The 21,190-nt window shown below is 32.2% G+C and overlaps 1 protein-coding gene across 2 annotated transcripts in view; it reads left to right on the top strand.

Annotated features, from left to right (window-relative positions):
* Positions 1-21,190, top strand: part of LOC128996609 (thrombospondin type-1 domain-containing protein 4-like) — a 159,919-nt gene that overhangs the window by 96,875 nt on the left and 41,854 nt on the right. For both annotated transcript variants that reach the window (XM_054422013.1, XM_054422012.1), the window contains one exon: positions 15,906-15,997. In XM_054422013.1, coding sequence (XP_054277988.1) covers positions 15,926-15,997 — 72 coding nt within the window. In that variant the 5' untranslated portion in view covers positions 15,906-15,925. The remainder of the gene's footprint in view (positions 1-15,905; positions 15,998-21,190) is intronic.

The raw sequence follows: 21,190 nt of genomic DNA, 5'->3' as shown, positions 1-21,190 counted from the left end.
GCCTGCCTATGTAGCCTACACTGTAAGAGGCCGCCAACCTCTTGAAATTAAAAATAATGTATTGAAACTTTGAAAGTCAACTACGATAAAGATTAAGAATAAGACTGATAAATTGAGTCTATAAATTTATCGAACAAAATTGTCTAATAAATCTAGTCATTTTCGTAAAAACGTAATGATAATTCAATAACTCACCAATACAGTAAATCTAATAACGGCAAGCCACCTGATTACAATTTCATTATTGTTACATGTAAATGTAATGCAATCTATCAAAATTCACTCGACTACTAATCGCGATAATGCGATTGACAGTGACACATCGTATTCACCAGTCACCGCTTACCACAGTGTAATTTGATCGCAGACAACTGATTAAATGTTAATTTACCGTTAATCACGTCGGATCGCTTCCGTCGGATAGTTAACGGCGTAATTGACATAGATTGTATCGAACGATCTACATAAATACGTGATTCATCAAATGACACTAGTGTTAGTGTGTTGACAACATTTAATTTGTTTCAGAGCGATGCTGTTTAGGAAACAAGTACTAGCAACTAAATCATGTATGAGTTTAATTATTTCAGTTTTATACTCATATTTAACACTGGTTTTACAATTTTTTTGAAATTTTTCCGTCCCTTTCACCTTTAAATTAAAAAAATATATTTAAGGTAAACATGATAAAGTTTGTGTTTTAAAATACTGAATATGTTTACGTTAAAATTAATTGGGTATTAATCGTTTTGGCTATGGACTAAAAATGGTTCTCGAATATAGTTAAAGATATCCTCGTCCAAACCCCTATATTTTTCATCGTTCACTTTAGAGTTCCGAGTAACAAGGTCATAATATTATCATATAGCTAAATTATAATTGGTAATCGGTGGGATTCGAACCCAGGCTTTGGGTACAGAAGTGCAGCGCTCTAACAAGACCGGATGAACCATTTTTCGAAATTAAATCGAATAAGTAGTGGGAGTAATCTGAACACCTTTTCTAGTTGATTAACAGCACAATATATGTTTCAGTTATGAAAGACTCGAAAAAGCCTAACGGTTCAACAAACGCCAGAAGTGGCAGGCATCAATCAGTGGTATCTGTGTGCTATGCAGCCCGGCGGCGCTGTGTGAATTATTGTTGTTTTGTGGTTCTGACTGGGGAATTAGAACGTCAGGTGGAGTTATAAATATCCGTTAGTAGTATAGTTTGTCGGTGCCGTTTTTTGCGCATCGGCATTTTTGGGCCAACTCCCCGCCCATGCCTAATTGCTAGTACATTTACCATTCCCCTTTCTAGTTGATGTATTATATTTCTGTCTTATCTTATCTATATATTAGACGTATGAGTTGTTTAATATTGTTAGTATAGGTTGTCGCCGCTGTTTTTTGGGGTGCGAGGTTTTTGGGCCAACTCCCCCCCCCCCTCACCCCTCACCCCCTCACCACTCCCCTCTGCCCCATGCACAATTGCTAGTACATCTACCATTCCCCTTTCCAGTTGATATATTATATTTCTATTTCAAAATCATGTATGTGCGAACTCGGCTCATGGCGTGGGCGCGCTCCTGACTCATGGTTGTGTTGGTTGTTTCTTGCCTCTAGTGGTGACGTGGTGAAAACGTCACTCACTTGGGCTTGCTCCTTGCTAGTCTTGGATCTGTTGAAGTAATTTTTACAAATTTTTAATTTCTAGCTGAAAATTTTTAAAATTTCCAAAATTTTGAAATTTTCGAAAAGTCTATAAATAGAAGTGACACAAATTTTTTTTGTTATATATAAAAATGAGGCCCACCTGTCAACACTGCTCCGTGTCGCTCACCACCAAAAGTAATATGATTCGTCACTACAAGGTAATTCATCAAATGAAGGTGAAACTGTGCAAAGTTTGTAATTTAATCTGTGATAGTAACATTGCTCTAAAATCGCATATATTACAAAGTCACAAGAGTTGTAATTTCTGTAAAACGAATATTGTTGGACATTTTAAAAGACATGTTAATTCTTGCATGAAATGTCCATACACAATGATTAAATTTGTTGGTGAATCGATTAGAACTGACCTTGAAAATACTCTGAAGTCTTGTCCTCTACCGATAAAATGGACTTTAGTTAGGAGAATCAAATTTATAAAATATTCAATGGATCAAAATGGTAAATTAATTAATGAAAAAGAATGTATAGCAGATTTTCGAAGTCTTACTACCTTAACTATTGAGAAGAGAGATTTAAAGCCTCAAATTGAAAATGCACTTTCAAAGATTGATGCTTCCATACACAAATATCAAGCCCAAGGCAGTGGATGGATATATGACCATACTAAATATTGGCAGTTACATGTTTACAAGTATAAACCCCTAACTCCAAAGTCATATATCCCCACACCAAAAAGTATTCAATCAAAACATGCTGTTTTAAATATAAAGAATTCTGACAATAGATGCTTTCTTTGGTCGATTTTAGCAGCTTTACATCCAAGGTATGCAAACAATGCTGAAAGGGTTTCTAATTATGTACCCTATGAAAGTCAGTTGAATATGACAAACATAAAGTATCCTGTGAAAATATCTGATATAGATAAATTTGAAACACAGAATGATATAAGTATTAATGTATTTGGGGTTGAATATGATAAATTTATATATCCATTAAGAACGACTAAACTAAATAGTAATACTCACATAGATTTATTATTATTACAAGAAGGTCGTAAATCACATTATTGTTTAATTCGTGATTTTGATAGGTTAATGTTCCACTCTACAAAACATGGCCATAAGCAGCATTTTTGCAAGTTGTGTTTACAACATTTTTACACTAATGATATATTAGAACGTCATGTAACATATTGTAAAAACTTTGATGCTCAACGAGTGGAAATGTCTAAACAAGATACATTACAATTTAAAAACTATAAATATCAACTTAAAGCCCCATATGTAATTTATGCAGATTTTGAATGCTTTATAAACTCTAATATACATATTCCATCGGGATTTGCATTTGTCGTAGTAAAAGATTCAAAAATTATTTCTGAAGAGTTGTACAGTGGCACAAATGTTATGGATGTGTTTTTTGAAAGATTATTTCAGGCTTATGATTATATTAAAAATCAAATGGCAATATATATTCCTCTTCAAATGACCCCTGAGCAAGAGGTATCTTTCCAAAACTCAACACATTGTCACATTTGTGAAAAGCCCCTATATTTTGATAGGGTGAGAGATCATTGCCATTCCTCTGGACAATACCGTGGAGCTGCCCACAATGATTGTAATTTAAACTATAAAGTAACAAAGAAAATACCAGTATTCTTCCATAACTTGAAAAACTATGATGGTCACATAATAATGCAACATTTGGGAAAATTTAATAATCGTAAAATTAATTGTATAGCTAAAGATATGGAAAAATATATATCATTCTCTGTTGATGATTTAGTATTTTTAGATTCATACAACTTTCTGTCCCTTCCATTATATAAATTGGCTTCCAATTTGAACACATTTAGATTCATACAAAATCCACTACTACAACGTAAAGGTGTATATCCCTATGAATATATGACGGGACCAGATAAGTTCGCAGAGTCTCTACCCCCAATTGAAACATTTTACAGTTCTATAACTAAAGAACATATCTCTCCCAATGAATATGAACATGCTAAAAATGTATGGACCCATTTTAATATACATAATTTACAAGAATATCATGATTTATATCTTAAAACAGATGTATTGCTACTGGCTGATGTGTTTGAGACATTTAGAGACCTGTGTTTAAAAGATTACAAACTTGACCCTGTACATATGTATTCACTTCCTGGACTTACATGGGAGGCCTGTCTTAGAATGACAGGAATAAAATTACAAATATTCAAAGATGTTGACATGCATTTGTTCATTGAAAGTGCGATCAGAGGAGGAGTCAGTATGATTTCTACACGTTACGCTAAAGCAAATAATAGATATATGGGTGAACACTATGATCCCAATCAAGAGAGTGTCTATTTAATATATTTAGATTGTAACTCACTATACTCTACAGCAATGTGCGAGCCACTGCCTGTGGATGGATTCAGTTGGACTAATGAGATAGACTACAAATATAATCAAAATGATGAGTTTGGATACATTTTAGAAGTTGATTTAAAATATGATAAAAGCTTATATGATTTACATAATGACTATCCATTAGCACCAGAGAAAATGAATGGCAAATTAATACCTAATTTAAATGACAAAACTAAATATATTTTACATTATAAAACATTACAAAAATATGAGGAATTGGGTTTGATTGTAACAAAATACCATAGAATTTTAAAATTTAGACAGTCTAAATGGCTTGCGCCCTATATTAATTTTAATATTGAAAAACGAAAATGGGCTAAAAATGATTTCGAAAAAGACTTTTATAAATTGTTAAATAATAGTCTCTTTGGTCGAACAATCATGAATCAACGCAAGTTTCGTGATATATATCTCAAGGATGAGTCACTATTAACAAAATATGTCACTAATCCAAGGTTTGACTGTAGCAAAAAGTTTGATAACAATTTACATGCTATACATTTAAATAAATTAGTTGTAAAGTTTAATAAACCAATATATTTAGGAATGACCATTTTGGATATCAGTAAAGTAATAATGTATGATTTCCACTATAATTATATGTCAAAATTTAAGAACAAAAGATTTCTAATGACAGATACAGATTCATTAATGTATGCTATAGTTACAGAGGACTTTTACAAGGAAATAGAATGTGACTTACACTATTTTGATACCTCTGGATATAGTAAAGACCATTTCTTATACTCTGATAAAAATAAAAAAGTCACTGGAAAGTTTAAAGATGAATTAGGTGGTCATATTATGTATGAATATTGTGGTTTAAGACCAAAGTTATATTCTTACATTCCTCTAAAATGGTTATATGAAGAAGACAAGCAAGCTTTAGAGGTGAAGAAAGCTAAAGGAGCTGATGGTGCCACTGTTAAACATCTCCTCAGACATCAACATTATTTGAACTGCCTTGCAACTGGGCAAGATTACTATGAGAATGTGACAAGAATTAAATCTATAAATCATCATCTTCAAACCTTAACCATGAATAAAAAAGTACTATCCTTTGACGATGACAAGAGGTTTATTCTAGAAGATGGCATCAATACTCTTGCGTTCGGTCATTATAAAATCGATGTTCAAAATGTGTAGATGTATAATAAATGCAAATGTTAAAAAAATCTTTCATTTATTTACCCTTACCATCCTCTTGATAGAATTGGTCAAACATAAATCTATATTTGCCATTATTCTTTGACCTTTCTTTGTCTATTACGAAAAAGCCATATTTAGTTTTATCCCAACATTGATGACAGAGATTTTTAAATTGGTCAAATGAAAAGTCATTACCAACATGATTGTGATATACATGTTTTAAATTTAAATCATCTTGTTTGAATAATATTAGGAAATTTACATTATCACGTAAATGTTTGTGTACTTTGCTGTAAGATTGACACAAGTAAAAACAGTTAATATTTTTATGTCGACCCATTGAGAAAAATTGTGTAATATTTGGACTATTTATGTCATCAAATACAACAACTGACTGTGATTTTACATCATTTGGTGTGATTTCACAGTCAGTAAACGTGTGTAATTTCACTTCATCACACAAACTAAATATTTCAATTATTTTTTTATATTTTTCTTGTTCTAACGATTTGGATATTAAATATAAGTTTGTAAATTTTAATCCTTCCTTTCTTACAATTAAGTTATAAATTACAACCGTCTTCCCACTTCCACTTGGACCGCAAATAACACATCGAATATTGGTAGGAAATAGACCCAACTTCTTTGGTATATTTTCTTTAGTATGTACTATTTTAAATTTGTGTTTTTGTTGAATAAAAGACATTTTTTATATAATAAAAATGGTAAAAAATGTTAATAAGAAAACATGTAAAAAGGGCAAAGGTTTATTCCTAAAGCCTTACAGGGGTCGAGGGTTATTGAATACTCTTATAAATAACCTTCCATTTCCACTTCACATACCAACATATCAATACTGTGGACCTGGGACAAATGTACGTGAGAATTTAGCTAAAAATGTACCTCCAAAAAATAAACTAGACTCTTATTGTAAAGAGCATGACATATTCTACATGAATAATCCCGATACTGCTGCTCGGAACAAAGCAGACATGAGATTAGCAGACTTAGCTTGGACTAGAGTAACGGCCAAGGATGCAAATCTTGCTGAAAGAGCAGCTGCTTATGCCGTGACAAATTTGATGAAGGCAAAAGCAAAGATGGGAATGGGATTAAAATTTAATAAAAAAGATGGACAACTACCAGCTGTTAGAGGCCGCAAAAGACGTGCCTCACTTCAGGGGAGTGTACCTAAAAAGCGAGCTAAAAAATCTAACACCAAGAGTAAAAGAGTGCGGAATAGTTAATTTAGATAGCTCATCTGGCACACATTGGACAGCATATCGTAAAAATAAAGATATTGTAATTTATTTTGACCCATTTGGAATCCAACCTCCAAAAGAAGTAATTAAATATTTTGAGGGATATAAAATCTACTATACAACCGATCAAATACAAGATTTAAATAGTTCTATTTGTGGAATTTTATGTTTATCATTCATAAAAAATATTTCTTTATAAAAATGGATTCATTTACTATAACATTTTCGGGTACAGAGCCAGAGCTAAAGTCAGTATTCTTTCCTCCCATAGAATTAAATGATGATTATGTTATTGGATTGGTAGATTTTCAAAGTTATAATTCAATATTTAATGTTAAAAAACCACTAAATACTTTAACATATTACAAAGTAGAGAAAATGACATTACCAAAAGGAGATATCTCAGTTGATGATTTAAACCGGTTATTAAATGGAAAACTTAAAGTTATAATAGATAAAAATGGAGAAGCATTAATTAATACTAAATCCAAACTTTTATTCAAAGGGCTTATTCCAAAATTAAATCAACTTAAAGGAAAAAAGTTAACCATTAGTGAAGGTGATGATGTTTTCTATTATGACCACAATGCTCCAGTTACAATAGAAATTTCTGAAGGAACATATGAGGTGGTTGAGCTTGCAAAGGAAATTCAAAAGCAAGTCCCAGACTTTTTCCTTACAGCTAATAATAAAACTATGAAAGCGACACTACTTTCTAGCCACGTGTTTGATTTTACAAAACCATGTTTAGGGTCTATTTTATTAGGATTTAAAGGTGTTTCTACTCCTGGTGTTCAGTTTGAATCTACAAATAAAATAAACATTAATAATGTAAATGTGATTAGAGTAAAATGTAATATTGCAAACGGGTCCTATTTAAATGGCAACAAATCACACACCATACATAGCTTTTATCCAGAAGCTCCTCCTGGCTACAAAATTATTGAAGTTCCAAGAAATATTATATATTTTCCTGTAAATAAGAGAAGTTTAGATGTTGTCAGTATTACATTTGCCGATCAACATGACAAGGCAATTGACTTTAACGGAGAAGAAACTACAATTACTTGTCATATAAAAAAGATATGAGAATTTATAAGAATTTATCTATAAGTGTACAAAATGCTAGGTTCCTAAAGTCAATAGGACTAAAGTTAAAATTTTCTATTAATAAAAATGGAAGATTTTCTAGACGTTACAGGGAAATCCCAATTCGACGATAGTGTGGTTAAAATTACAAATCACTCCTATGTTCCCCACAACACTTTAGCAATAAATAATTCTGATGAAATTCGAATATGTATTAATAATCAAGATTTGCTAACTCTCCCGTGTAGGAGTTATCTGTATATTAAGGGAGAAATTGAAAATCATGAAAAAGGTCATTTTATAAATAATGCATTTGCGTTCTTATTTGATGAAATTAGATACGAAGTTGCAGGTAAAGAAATAGACATTGTAAGAAACCCAGGAATTTCTAGTCTTATGAAAATATTGAGCTCTTACAATAAAACTACTAAATTGTCAAATGTAGCATTTGATTCTGACACAAATTTAAAAGAGTTCCATAAAGGTGGCAAGTTTAGTACATGTTTACCATTAGAGCTGTTAATGGGTGTATTTGAGGATTTTAATAAGGTATTAGTAAATGTCAAACAAGAATTGGTGTTGAAAAGATCCAAAAATGATTTGAATTGTATATTAACAACCACTAGTGCTCCAGCCAGTGGCACTGCTGATTTGATTCCTAAAATTACACTTAACTCAATTCAATGGGTGATGCCACATGTGATACCATCAGATGGGGAGAAGTTACAATTACAAAAGATGTTATTGCAAAATAAAAATTTGCAAATTGCATTTAGAAGCTTAGAGCTGCATGAACTTCCATCATATCCTAATACCACAAGACATACATGGTCAGTAAAGACGTCTTCAAGTTTAGAGAAGCCTAGGTATATTATATTTGGTTTCCAAACAGCTAGGGATAATAGTGCACGAAAAAGAACTGATGAATTTGATCACTGTAAATTAAAAAATCTCAAAGTATTTCTAAACTCTGAATATTATCCTTACAGTGATTTAAATCTCGACTTTGAAAATGGAGATGTCTCTAAAGCTTATGAGATGTTTATGAGGTTTAGAGAGACTTACTATAATACTATCCCAGATCCTATGATTAGTAGGGCTGAGTTTATGAAGAAATATCCACTAATTGTAATAGACTGTTCTAGACAGAACGAAACAGTGAAAGAAGGAATTGTTGATATTAAATTAGAGATTGAAACTGCAGAAAATGTGCCAGCAAATACATCTGCATATTGTTTGATAATACATGATAAAGTGTTTGAGTACAATCCTTTGTCAAATGAGATAAATAAAATGTAAATAAAAGATGAAAAACATTCAACAAGAATTGGTTGACTCTGCAAATCAAATACGAGAGAAATATAGAGCTTTAAAACGTGGCAAGTTTCTAGAGGCTGAAGAGAGGTTCCAAACATTCCAACCTTTAATAGAGCCATTACAAGAATTAAAGAAAATCACATCAGAGAGGCCTCGAATGGAGATACTCCCAATGACTCCATCTAGAATATCAATGATACCAAGATTACAACCATTACAACCATTACAACCATCCACCCCACAGAAATTAGATTTTGGTCTTTTAGCATCAGACTATTTAGGAAATTACCTCAGTAAAAGTAGTATGACAGACACTACATATGGTATTAGACGAGAAGCAAATAAATTTTTTATTGGAAATAAGGAAGTTGATATTGGCAATGATGATGTTACAGTTGCAAATAAAACCTACAAGGGGACAAAAGGTTTATGGGAATTGTTAACGTTAAAAGAACCTGAGAACTATACTCAGGCTGATTTGCAAAATTATAAAGAGATTTTGGAAGCTACAAATGGACATTTAAAGAGTTACAAAGATGGTGCACCAATTTCAAGTAATAGACATACTAAATATCTTAATATAATTAAACCTCTATTTAAATCTGTTGGTGAAGGTTTGAGACAAGTGACTGGTAATAAAATAGACTATATTTATTGGGATGATCCTAATGAGCTTGTAGATAGGTTAAGACTTCTTTGGCTAAGTCGCCAAGCCGGTAACTCAGGAGTGGATAATGAAATAGATTCCATTATTGAGGAATTGAGAGAAAGTGGAATTATTTATTAAATAAAAATATGTTTATAGATAAATTTTATCGTTTATATAATCCATATAATAAGCCTGCAGAACCCAGGGCGGCAACCATGAGTAGTGAACCTACTTTAAATTTACAAGATGATAGTTGGAATTGTTTAAACCGTAAAATTAGTAATGTTAAAGATGGGGAGTTTGTAGATGATGTATCAACTTTAGGACAGACATTAACTAGAAAAGGTGATGTCTTTTTACAAGGTAAAACTAAATATGAGTTTTTAGAATCTAAGAATAAAAAGTGGAATGCTAAAAAACAGAAAATTGCTAATGTGGAAAAGGGTGAAAGTTTAGATGATGTGCCCACTTTACAACAGACTTTAATACGAACAGATGGTGGTACATTTGTACAAGACAATAAAAATTATGAATTTTTAGAATCAGAGAATGGTGTTTGGAATGCTAAGAAACGGAAAATTACTAATGTAGAAAAGGGTGAGAGTTTAGATGATGTGCCCACTTTACAACAGACTTTAATACGAAAAGAAGATGGTAAATTTATACAAGATGATAATAATTATGAATTTTTAGAATCAGAGAATGGTGTTTGGAATGCTAAGAAACAGAAACTTAGCAATTTGATGGAAGGTACAGATAGTAAAGATGCTGTGAATGTTTCACAAGTTCCAAAAATGGAAGCAGGCTATTGGAGTTTTTATAATAAAAGGTTAGTACGTGTTAAACCTGCCATTGATGAAACTGACTGTGTTATAAAAGAACAGACTATAACTTTTGATAAAAAAGAAAAATGTTGGGATGCCAAAAAACAATTTATAAGGAATCTACCAGAGGGAGAACATTCGGATGATATTTGTCTAATGTCACAAGCTATGCATTACGATGGATCAAAATTTGTATATGGAGAAAAAAATTTTAATTTGATGGAATATAATCCTGATTTATTAGTTGCTGACCCCACATCTTTGAGTGGATTTAAGTATATAGATAATAGACCATATATACCAGAAAACTATGTATTTAAAAGAATGGAAGATAATCTATTGATTGGGGCTAATGGTGATGTATTTAGAGTTACAGGAAAGGATGATGTTATAAAAAATGAATGAAATTGCATACGAACTTCATAAGCCTGCAAGAAAGAATTTCATTAGAAGGTCTTTTAAAGTATTGGGTATAAACGAAACTGTACAAATAGATTTAATTGATATGCAAAACTATGCTAGAGAGAATTCTGGCAATAAATATATTTTAACTTTAATAGATACATTTTCTAAAAAAGCTTATGCTGCTCCACTAAAGAATAAGACAGGGTTGGTGGTTACAGAAGCCATTAAAACCATTCTACCAAAGGGGGTTAAAAACATTCAATCCGACAATGGAAAAGAATTTTTTAATCAATATTTTAGCAAACTAATGAAAAAATTAAATATTAATCACTATCACACATTTTCTACAACTAAGGCTGCAATTGTGGAGAGGTTTCTGAGAACTTTAAAGAATTGGTTATATAGAGAATTTAGTGCTCAGGGGAGTTATAAATGGTTGGATTTACTTCCAAAGTTAATTCGAAAATATAATAATAAAGTGCATAGATCTATAGGAATGAAGCCTAACCAAGTGAATATTAAGAACAGTAAATATGTGCATGAGAGGTTGCATGAAAGGACTTCTAAAGTAGTGCAAGTTAAAAAGCCAAGATATAAGGTAGGTGATAGCGTGAGAATTTCCAAGTATAAACATGTTTTTAGTAAAGGATATACCCCAAATTGGACAGGGGAACTATTTACAATATCAGAAGTTAAGAATACAAAGCCTGTGACTTATATCTTGAAAGATGAAAATGGTAATATAATCAGAGGAGGCTTCTATACAGAGGAGTTGTTAAAGACCAAATATAAAGACATGTATTTAGTAGAAAAGGTAATTAGGAGAAAAGGTGATTTATTGTATGTCAAATGGCTTGGGTTCCCAAGTAGCCAGAATTCATGGATTTCCACTAAGGATGTCCAAGGGAGCATGCCCGCGACCAGGAGCGCGCCCACGCCATGAGCCGAGTTCGCACATACATGATTTTGAAATAGAAATATAATATATCAACTGGAAAGGGGAATGGTAGATGTACTAGCAATTGTGCATGGGGCAGAGGGGAGTGGTGAGGGGGTGAGGGGTGAGGGGGGGGGGGGGAGTTGGCCCAAAAATGTCGACCCCCAAAAAACGGCGGCGACAAACTATACTAACAATATTAAACAACTCATACGTCTAATATATAGATAAGATAAGACAGAAATATAATACATCAACTAGAAAGGGGAATGGTAAATGTACTAGCAATTAGGCATGGGCGGGGAGTTGGCACAAAAATGCCGATGCGCAAAAAACGGCACCGACAAACTATACTACTTCCGTTCATATTATACAAGTTACAAAGCCCATCCACTAATCCACACGGGTGTCTTAATGGCTCGTTTCGTCCAACTAATGCTGTAAATTTGAAACTTTTCTAATGTTAATTTCTGATTGATTTCTAGAGTTTGGACATAATTTGGTAGTGCAATGGATTGGAAGTGTTGGTAATAGTTATTTTTTAAATCTCTGTACACTTTTTTATATTATAATTTCAATAAATGTATTTTCATAACTCATCAATAGAGTAATGTAATTAGAGAGAATATTTGCATACAGATGAATTGTAGAGAAAATAAATTTAAAATGTGAAATAGTTTTCAGATAAAGTTAGGAATTAAAATTTTCCAAGGATCTTGGGGATTTATTGTTTAAATTTATGCCGTATTCCCTTGAAAACATTGGTGTAGCGCTCCAACATGCATTAAAATCCAAGCACAAAAAATTAACATTTTATTCTTTAGTAAATAAAATTTTTACAGGGGATCAAATCACAAGAAACTATAAATAGGGACTCAATTAAAAACAAACTAAAAAGAAACTGGTATGATTAGTAATAAAAGTATGTATTTAATTTACACATTTTAAATGTCATAGTTCCAATACAGTAACCGATTAATTATTGCTCCCCTTCATTTGTAAAATTGCTTTTGAAATTTTCAGCGGGTAAATTTGAGCTCCCGATGACATCTGTCATTGCCAGCTAACTAATTATGCTAGCTAACTGTTGTACCTTTCCCTTCAACTTAAAACAAAGATAAACTTACATAACAATTAAATTGAAACTACAAATAAGGTACTATAACAGGTCGAATTTTGCAATAATACAGTGTGAAACATTCTCCGCTCAGATTCAAATCCGTGTATTCTAGTTTAGCCCGTGATGTATAACCGTTTATACAATCCAAAGTGTGTTTAAAGAGCCAGGAATTCTCTGCATTGTACCACTGTGCTTGACGTATGGACTTTAAATAGACTCCAGATGTCTTAAACTTCCATCCACTCTAAATTGAGGTTTATTTCTGCACACAAGATGATCGATTCAACTTGCAGAATGCTGCACTTGACCTTGAGTTTGGCACAAATGCAGCATCTCGATTTATTTTGCTCTTGGTTGCTGTTTTTGATACATCAATTCACTGCCACTTCAACTTGTTAGGATTTTCCTTAGTAAGTAGTTTCGGTAAGAAATAAATATAGGTGTAGTTGAAGGGGTGTGTTATCTATAAAGTCTAGAAAAGTATACAACTAAGATTCCGTCATTAATTAAATCAATCAGAAATTTAGGCTACTCTTTTGTTAAAAATGATACGGATAAATTACCTTGTTTTTAGGCTGTTGTTTCTTTCATAACACTATAATATATCAATTGGGAGTATCCTGCAGGTAAAATATATAACATTAATAAGGAATATGGAAATATTAAAAAACTTAGTATCAAAGATTAAAATAGTAATCTACTACTTAGATCTATGCTAGTATGCGAACCATCGGTGGTGAATCTACAAAACGGGTTAATACAGACATTTTATTTGGGTACCGTACAACTTATATTACTTTTGCTGAACAAATGTTAATTGTATGATACAAAATTCAACCCTGGCGAGGTAAAGGGTTAAATTAAATCATCAAGACAGTCAAGTAGCTTATAAATGTAGAATAATGACTGCCATAACTTCAATTTCAGCTGTTCGCTAAAATGAGGTCGGGTCCCTTGCGTATCTTCCATATTTCTTAGCCTGAATCGAATATTATTCTATAACATGTTTTTCACATCATTAGTAATTAGTTGTTTCTTAATAAGCAATTAATACTGTTAAGTTCGTTGATTTTGGAATAAATTAATTCGTAACTACAGAAAGAAACAGCAGGTAAAATTATATACAGAACTGACTAACAAATTAATTATGGACAAAGATATATTGCCAATATAATCTTAAGATTCAAAATTGTAATGCTAGAAATAGTGGTGTAAATATTCTAAAAAGTAATGTTGAAAAAACAATAAAAATCAAACTGTTTAATGATGTAAATATTATAATGGTAGGAGACCTCCTATAGAAGACAATTGATAAGCATTGTAATGCTTCGTATGAATGTAAAAACATTTCTTTTCACCGAAGTGCTGGACAGGTTTGTAGAATTATTTTACATAAGATAAATGGCATTCAAAAAATGTTTAGTAAAATAAAAAATATATTTAACAACTTCATTTAGTTTGGATTATTAAATATTATTTTTTACTAGGTTGTACAACGTTCATAATTTTTTCTTATCGTCACTCATGTACACTTATATCTGAGAATAAAGAATATGTCAATTAAATGTAAAATACATGTTTGAATCTTGGTAGCTAGGAAATAGGACTCGCCTTCGTCTACTGAACCATTGTGTCATTTGATGACTCATTCTCTAAAAATTCCTTTACCATACCATACCATATTCTTTACACTGATCCAACCTATACTTGAATTATAAACAAAATCTCTCACTCCGTTAAAACTCTACAAAACGCTTCATCGCGCCTAGCTCTTCTAAAGAGTTTCATTCATGCAGAACAGAAGCACCCTTTTATAGGTCAGAGCCCACGGGATTGGCTGTGAAACAAAACATCTCCAATCCGTGTATAAAACACAATTAGCAGTTTACGGAACCGAGTTACTGACCGTGGCTGGATTAGATTTGCCGCGCGTAATCCAATACAGATCTCTTTGGGTTTAACCTCATAATTCTGTTCGTTCCCGTCTTTCCTGTCCAGGATTTGTCTAGGTCAAATCAATGGGTAACATAATTTAACACGACTTATTATAAATGTTAATGCTCGAGAGAGATTGTTATTTGTCGTACATATTTTGGTAGAGAGTTCTCCAGTTTGTTGTAGGGACCTGTCCTTTGGTTTCGAAAACGTAACGAAAAGTTGTACAATATTTTATAAACTTATGAAATAGTTAATGTACGTGATTATTTATTAGGTGGGGGAGGGAGGGGTTGAAAATATAATGGTATACAGCAATTTAAATTTATAATCGTTATCTATTATAATCTTTATATTGTCGAGCGACTTCCTTATATTTGATTTAAAATGCACTTAGTATTATGAAAAGTAGGAAATATGGTCAACAAAGCTCATAATGGCTCAGTAGATTAAAAATTCCAACAATCTTAAGTATTGACAATAGAAAGTCAACGGTGTTTATGGTTTATAGAATCGTGGTTAAAACTATTAAACTTCAAATTAATAAAAACGTTAAAGCATTTTGTTAAAAGTGCAATGTTGGACAGTTCGAAAAACAAAACGTGCAACTTAAGTTTGTTCCATCGATGTTTAGTATTATACATCGATGGTTTGTTCTCCGTTATCGAGTTTTTTTTTTTTTTTTTTTTTTGTTTTTTTTTTTCCAGTAAAAAGGGTTTGAAACATTTGTGAAGTATCCAGTAAAAACGTGGGTTTTGTGTCGTTTTCGTGCTGTTGACTCCTTGGTTAAATTTAATTGGTTTCATTTTACACTTTAATTGACTGTTAGGCTATTAACTTGTAATCGCGCCAGCTGTTTGATTGCATATACAATCTGTATGACCAAACGTACACTTTGTGGGTTTATATGTCCACCTTCACATCCTAGGACGTAGGTTCTAGCCAGGAACTGTTAAACACATTACTGCAGGCTAGTCTTAGACATCGATGTATCATACATCGAGTATTATACATCTATCGTCCTAGAGGGTATCGCATTATCACATATATAAAATCCATTGGTGATTGGTGGGATTTGAGCCCGGGACCTCAAGCAAGTCAATTCCCCTTCAGTTCCCTAATTTAAGTTCATGTTTGTTGCAGGGGTTCCAAGATGCAGTGTGATGACATCATCAGACGTTAGTGACGTCACCATCATGTGCTACCCAGCTCTCTGTCTGGTTCTGCTCTTATTGGTATGAACATTTCACGTGCTCACTTTGTAATTAAAGTACTCTGTGGCAATTCATATTGAAGTACAAAATAAAGTCATCCATTTAAAAAACTAAATGAAATGTTATATGTTCCATACAAGTTGTGTTAATTTAGCTTTTAATAGCAATTACTTTTGACGACCAATAAACAAAAAAAACTTTTAAAAAACTATTATGTAAAATTCATCAATTTCCCTGCTTCAGATACTACTACAGTTTGTTAAACAAAATTTACAAATTAGTCATTGACAGCTCTTAAACGCATTGTTTCCATTTACCCCATTTAAATTGCACATTTACAATGAATTTCGACGTTTTTCTCACTTTATATAGTTGCATAATATAATGCAAGGACTACGTAAGGGTATTATAACATAGGTTTTATTTACACCCTGTTTCAACTGAAATACAATAATATTTTTTAGCTTGTACTGTAATAGAATTTGGCATATACATAACTTAACTCGAAAAATATAACTTGCACTAACCTAACTTTGTAAGAGTTGTTCACAATTGTAACGTTCCCAGTTCTGAGGTGGGATTTATGAATAATTCAACCATCCAGGTGAACTATGACCTCTCCTTAATCTTCAGATGCATCCAATGAGATGAGAAGTGCATATCGGAATCACACAGATTCTTGCATTATTCATCGTCAATATTTCACTTACCAATAATGTTTCAGATATTGCCTTCGGGTGAATCAATTCTATACGGAGTCCATTCGAAGGATGTAATAATGTAACTGTATAAAATTTAATTAGTTTAATGCTAACTAGTTTTTTTTGCGTGTAAACTTGTATTCAGTTGTGTAAAATAGAACTTAAACAATAATTGATCAGTGGAAAGGTAATAGAAAACAATATTCAGGATATAACGCATTTACACATTTATTGTATATTATATTGGTAAATCAACTCCATGGCTAGATAAATAGTACATTTTGGAATTAGGATAATAGTGTCTCTTTTTGACTCGAGCTCAAGTATAACTACCGAAGCCACACCGAGGTTGAAAAATGAGCGAGAGTCGAAAAGATGCATTGGATCGTGTGATGAACTATATAATTTACCACACTGAACCTTTCTTTTGGCTATAAAATACACGAATAATGTTTTGTAGTGTTTTATTTTTGTTGGTCAGCTCCTAAAATTACAAAAAATAAAACTATGCACTTGGGGCAAGTCCAGACAGCTGGACGATGTTTAAGTACGTTACTGTCAAGGGGAGTTTGGGCATTAACCTCCCTTTGGCCAACTTTCTACTGGACCTCTGGGAATAAGAAGGCAGAGTTTTAATTAAATTTGCAAACTCGTCCTCACATTTGTGAACGTTGCAATACATTTCATGTGTATCTGCATTTTTGTCATGTTTAGTTATCTCAGTGAACAACTAAAACAGTTTAGAGTACAAAAGTAGCCTCCATTTTTTATTCGGCCAACGCGGGAATACAGGTCTTTCTGGATTGACTTATGTACCCTACCATTTTTATGTACATAAAATGAAAAAAAGTTACTGAAAACTGCTGAATTACTTAATAAATTACTGAATGAAAAAGTAAAAATATATCCGATCAAGCGTCCGGAAAAGTCATAGAATTGAGTTAACTTAGAAAAAGTTCAAATAGCACTATCAATAAAATATAAATAGTCAAAAACTGCCAAAAAATACAAAACCTCAATATTTTCACATTTATTTGTTCGTCTTTTCAAAGTCTTAAATGTGTAGGCCAAGTATTATGTAATCTACATACTAGATCCTTAAGCCTTTCCATAGAAGTATGACAGAATTCTGAATTTTTCAACTTTTAATTCTAGAACAACAATAATATAATAGCCAAAACTTAAATTCTTTCTCAGTGTATTTGTTTGGAACAAATTAAATATCAGTATAAGCTGTAGTCGAGAGATATGTTATAACCTAACCTAACTTTGTTTGGCTATGATAAATCTGGTCTAATTTCATATTATTGTCTAATCAGTATGAGAGTGGATGTACAAATGTGTTCACATAGATTGTGTATACAAAGTAAAACAGTTGTAATTAAACTTTACATATTGCCCACTTAAAAACAAAAAAGTTTTTATTTTTCAAAATTGTGTAGGCTACTTATTTTTATAAGAAAAATTTATGACTAAACTATATCCGTTACCTAATATAAACATATGGCACTTATAGTCACCCATCTAATTAAATAAAAAAAATGTATTGAAAAGAAAAAGTATAGGCTACCTACGTGAAACCCCTATCAGTAAAATATTCAACAAATAACCTTTATTTAATAACAAATTATTCATCACGAAAATAGTAGTTTCAAACAAAACGAGGCACTAAAAAACTGAACCAGGCTGTAAAATAAAAACGATTCGTGTAAAATATAATGTATCGTCCGCAATCATTATATTTGACGGCCGGTCGGTGTAGAGCAATATTCCATAAATTGCGGCGCGCACGCTCTACACACGGCCAAATGTCAAACCAATTATGGGTCGTGTTCTGTTCATTGATCAGATGTGGTGATTTATTTTCATACAGGAGCAATATAGACGTGACTTGTATTCTAGTTTTTCAATCAGGTCTAAATTTTATCCCAAGTAGGTCCAGTCTACGGTGCTTCGCTCATTTTTACAGTTATCGGGTTGGGCCAGTGACTTTTTGACAGTGAATTAGTCATCCTATGTATGGCTTGTGGACAATTTTTTGTAAAAAAATGTATTGAACAAATCATTCATAGATTATATTTCCTTGTAATTGTTGTTAGTAGATAGCTGATGTTACACAAAAGACTTATAATAAATCGTCTTATTAGTTTGACTTCGATGAAAAATTGGCGTATTCGACTTAAAGTAATTTACATCAGTGCACTCTGTCGGTGGCGAATTTTTGTTCCTAAAACTAATTACAAATTGAATGAAATGTCTAATTCTACCCACAATCATTATACAAACCGTACGTTTATGTATCAATCCAAATATGATACTGACGCTAGTTTAATTCTGTTTCCATTATGTTGGTAAATGGTAGTACCAACTAATTAATAAAATAATTCATCAGCACAGTGACGTATATATCCCGAATCGATCTCGCTTGGATTCGAACCAGGATTACTTATAAGCAACGTTAAATAATGTTTATTTTCGGGCCAAAAACGTCATTTGTTTATGTTTATGATCCATACCGGTATTTTTCAAGTAATCGTGGATCCGAACCAGCGACTTCAGATTTTAACGCTAGCCGTAAAACTACTTGGCTTCCCACACGTCTCTTTGTATCTTCTTATTGGTAAATACATTGGCGACGTAGGCACTGATCTGTCAAAATAACTGTGCAAGCTAGTAAATGAATTATGAACTCGACCTGACGCTATCGCCTTGTTACTTGGGCCTACTGGATTATACTTATTAACCAGCTACGCCGTGCGAACCCCTGCTACTGACTGTTATTTCGCAAATTATTGGTTAGTATGTAGCTAACTATTCATTTCTGAAGTGATATATATAATTTAGTGCTACATTCACTTTCGTGGTCAGGTCAGAGGCTTTAATTTGATGTATTTTATCGAGAGCGTCACCACATTTGAATTCACTACTTGGCCTTATGTGACCGCTGATCTAACTTGACTTCATCCTTCGCTTATAGTTGGGTCAAAATAGCCCAGTTACACATCCATTTCATTTGGTAATATACTTGTATGTCGGTTGGATGGATTTTAGAGCAAAATTGTAAGCAATGTCCAATTGAATGAGTTTGTCTACCAGGTCAAACATAGAAAGGATTCTGGAATAGTGTTGACAAAACATTTTGTTTACATTTTAGCCAGAATTGTCAGCAAATTATATAATTATACACTTTTGATTTTATTCAAACAAAACTATTTGTTACGTTGATTTATATTTCTAACCAACCAGTTGTGTTGATTATTGAAATTACTAAGTGTGCCTCCCATTATATCCTTCACATTTGCGATATTCCCTTGTAAGCTGTCACAGCCAATCAAACTTCACCACAGGTAAAATTTAACTCAAAATATGCAATAGTTTCGTATTTATTTCTATATTCAATGTTCTATACATTTTATTATTGTTAATTGCACCTTTTAAGCCCTTTTTTGTTACTACTCAACAACGATTCTTTGCTAGAAAGTATTTTAATAAATGGACCAAAATGATATCCGGGTCCGAAATAGGCTCATCTAAAACAGAACCAAAAACTTTTAGGTTCAAAGGTAGTGCTATAGACATATTAAATTATGATTGTTTGTAAACGTATGTAATTACAAACCCTTAACTCAAACTCACTCTCACAGCGACAATATGTAAGAGTTTCTGCTGACTTGGTAGCCACACTCGGTGATGAAAAATTTATATGCATACTCAAACAAGTGTTCCGGGGTCTGTTTTCATACGCTCTTTTACGATACAATAACCCAACTCTGAGTATGTTACCCGCGAGTTTCTCACGAAACCACAATATAAAATGGTACTTTGATACACAATATTTTGTTGCCTTAACAAAATAAAATACAATATACATATAATTAGATTGTATTTGAGTTTTCTTTATTGCTATGATTAAACTTTCCATATTTGTGCCAAATGTATAGTTTTCTCAAGAGTTTAGATTAAATAATTATTTTCCTTCAACTTTTACAATGATTTTTTATCAACGGGGTCAAATTTGTGTGGTATATATTATTGTTTATTGTTCAGGGTATAAAATTAATATTCGGTACAATTATGAATTCACACACTTATTGTATATTGATAAACTCTCTGTACAAAGAACGCTAAATTATATTTTACGGAGATTAAATAAATATACGTCCAGTAACTGGGTGTTATATTTTATTACAGTAAGGAGGGGAAGTCGAACTTAAGCAGACAGATGCCTAAACTGTAACATAAGCTAGGATCAAAAAGACACTTTTGGCCCGTTTGGTGATCTAACTGTATATTTTCGTTTAAGTGTGCCATTCTTTAAGCTACGCAGTTCACAATTACAAAATGTTTGTCCATGTTTATAAATTAGCTCCAAAATTGTTTTTTTCTTGTTTGCTATAAAAACCCCCGTCATATATTTTACCTATGTGGAAGTTATTAAATAAGTTAACATGCATCATGTGTCTAATAATGAAACAAGTCAGAATACTTAATACTAAATTTTTTATTAGTTTAA

The sequence above is a fragment of the Macrosteles quadrilineatus genome, unplaced genomic scaffold (genome assembly GCF_028750875.1).
Source record: "Macrosteles quadrilineatus isolate MER2022 unplaced genomic scaffold, UCM_ALF_1.0 Scaffold_6__1_contigs__length_79288215, whole genome shotgun sequence".
Lineage (NCBI taxonomy): Eukaryota > Metazoa > Arthropoda > Insecta > Hemiptera > Cicadellidae > Macrosteles > Macrosteles quadrilineatus.
Note: the sequence above shows the minus strand (reverse complement) of the source record. Positions and strands in the feature narration are given on the sequence as shown.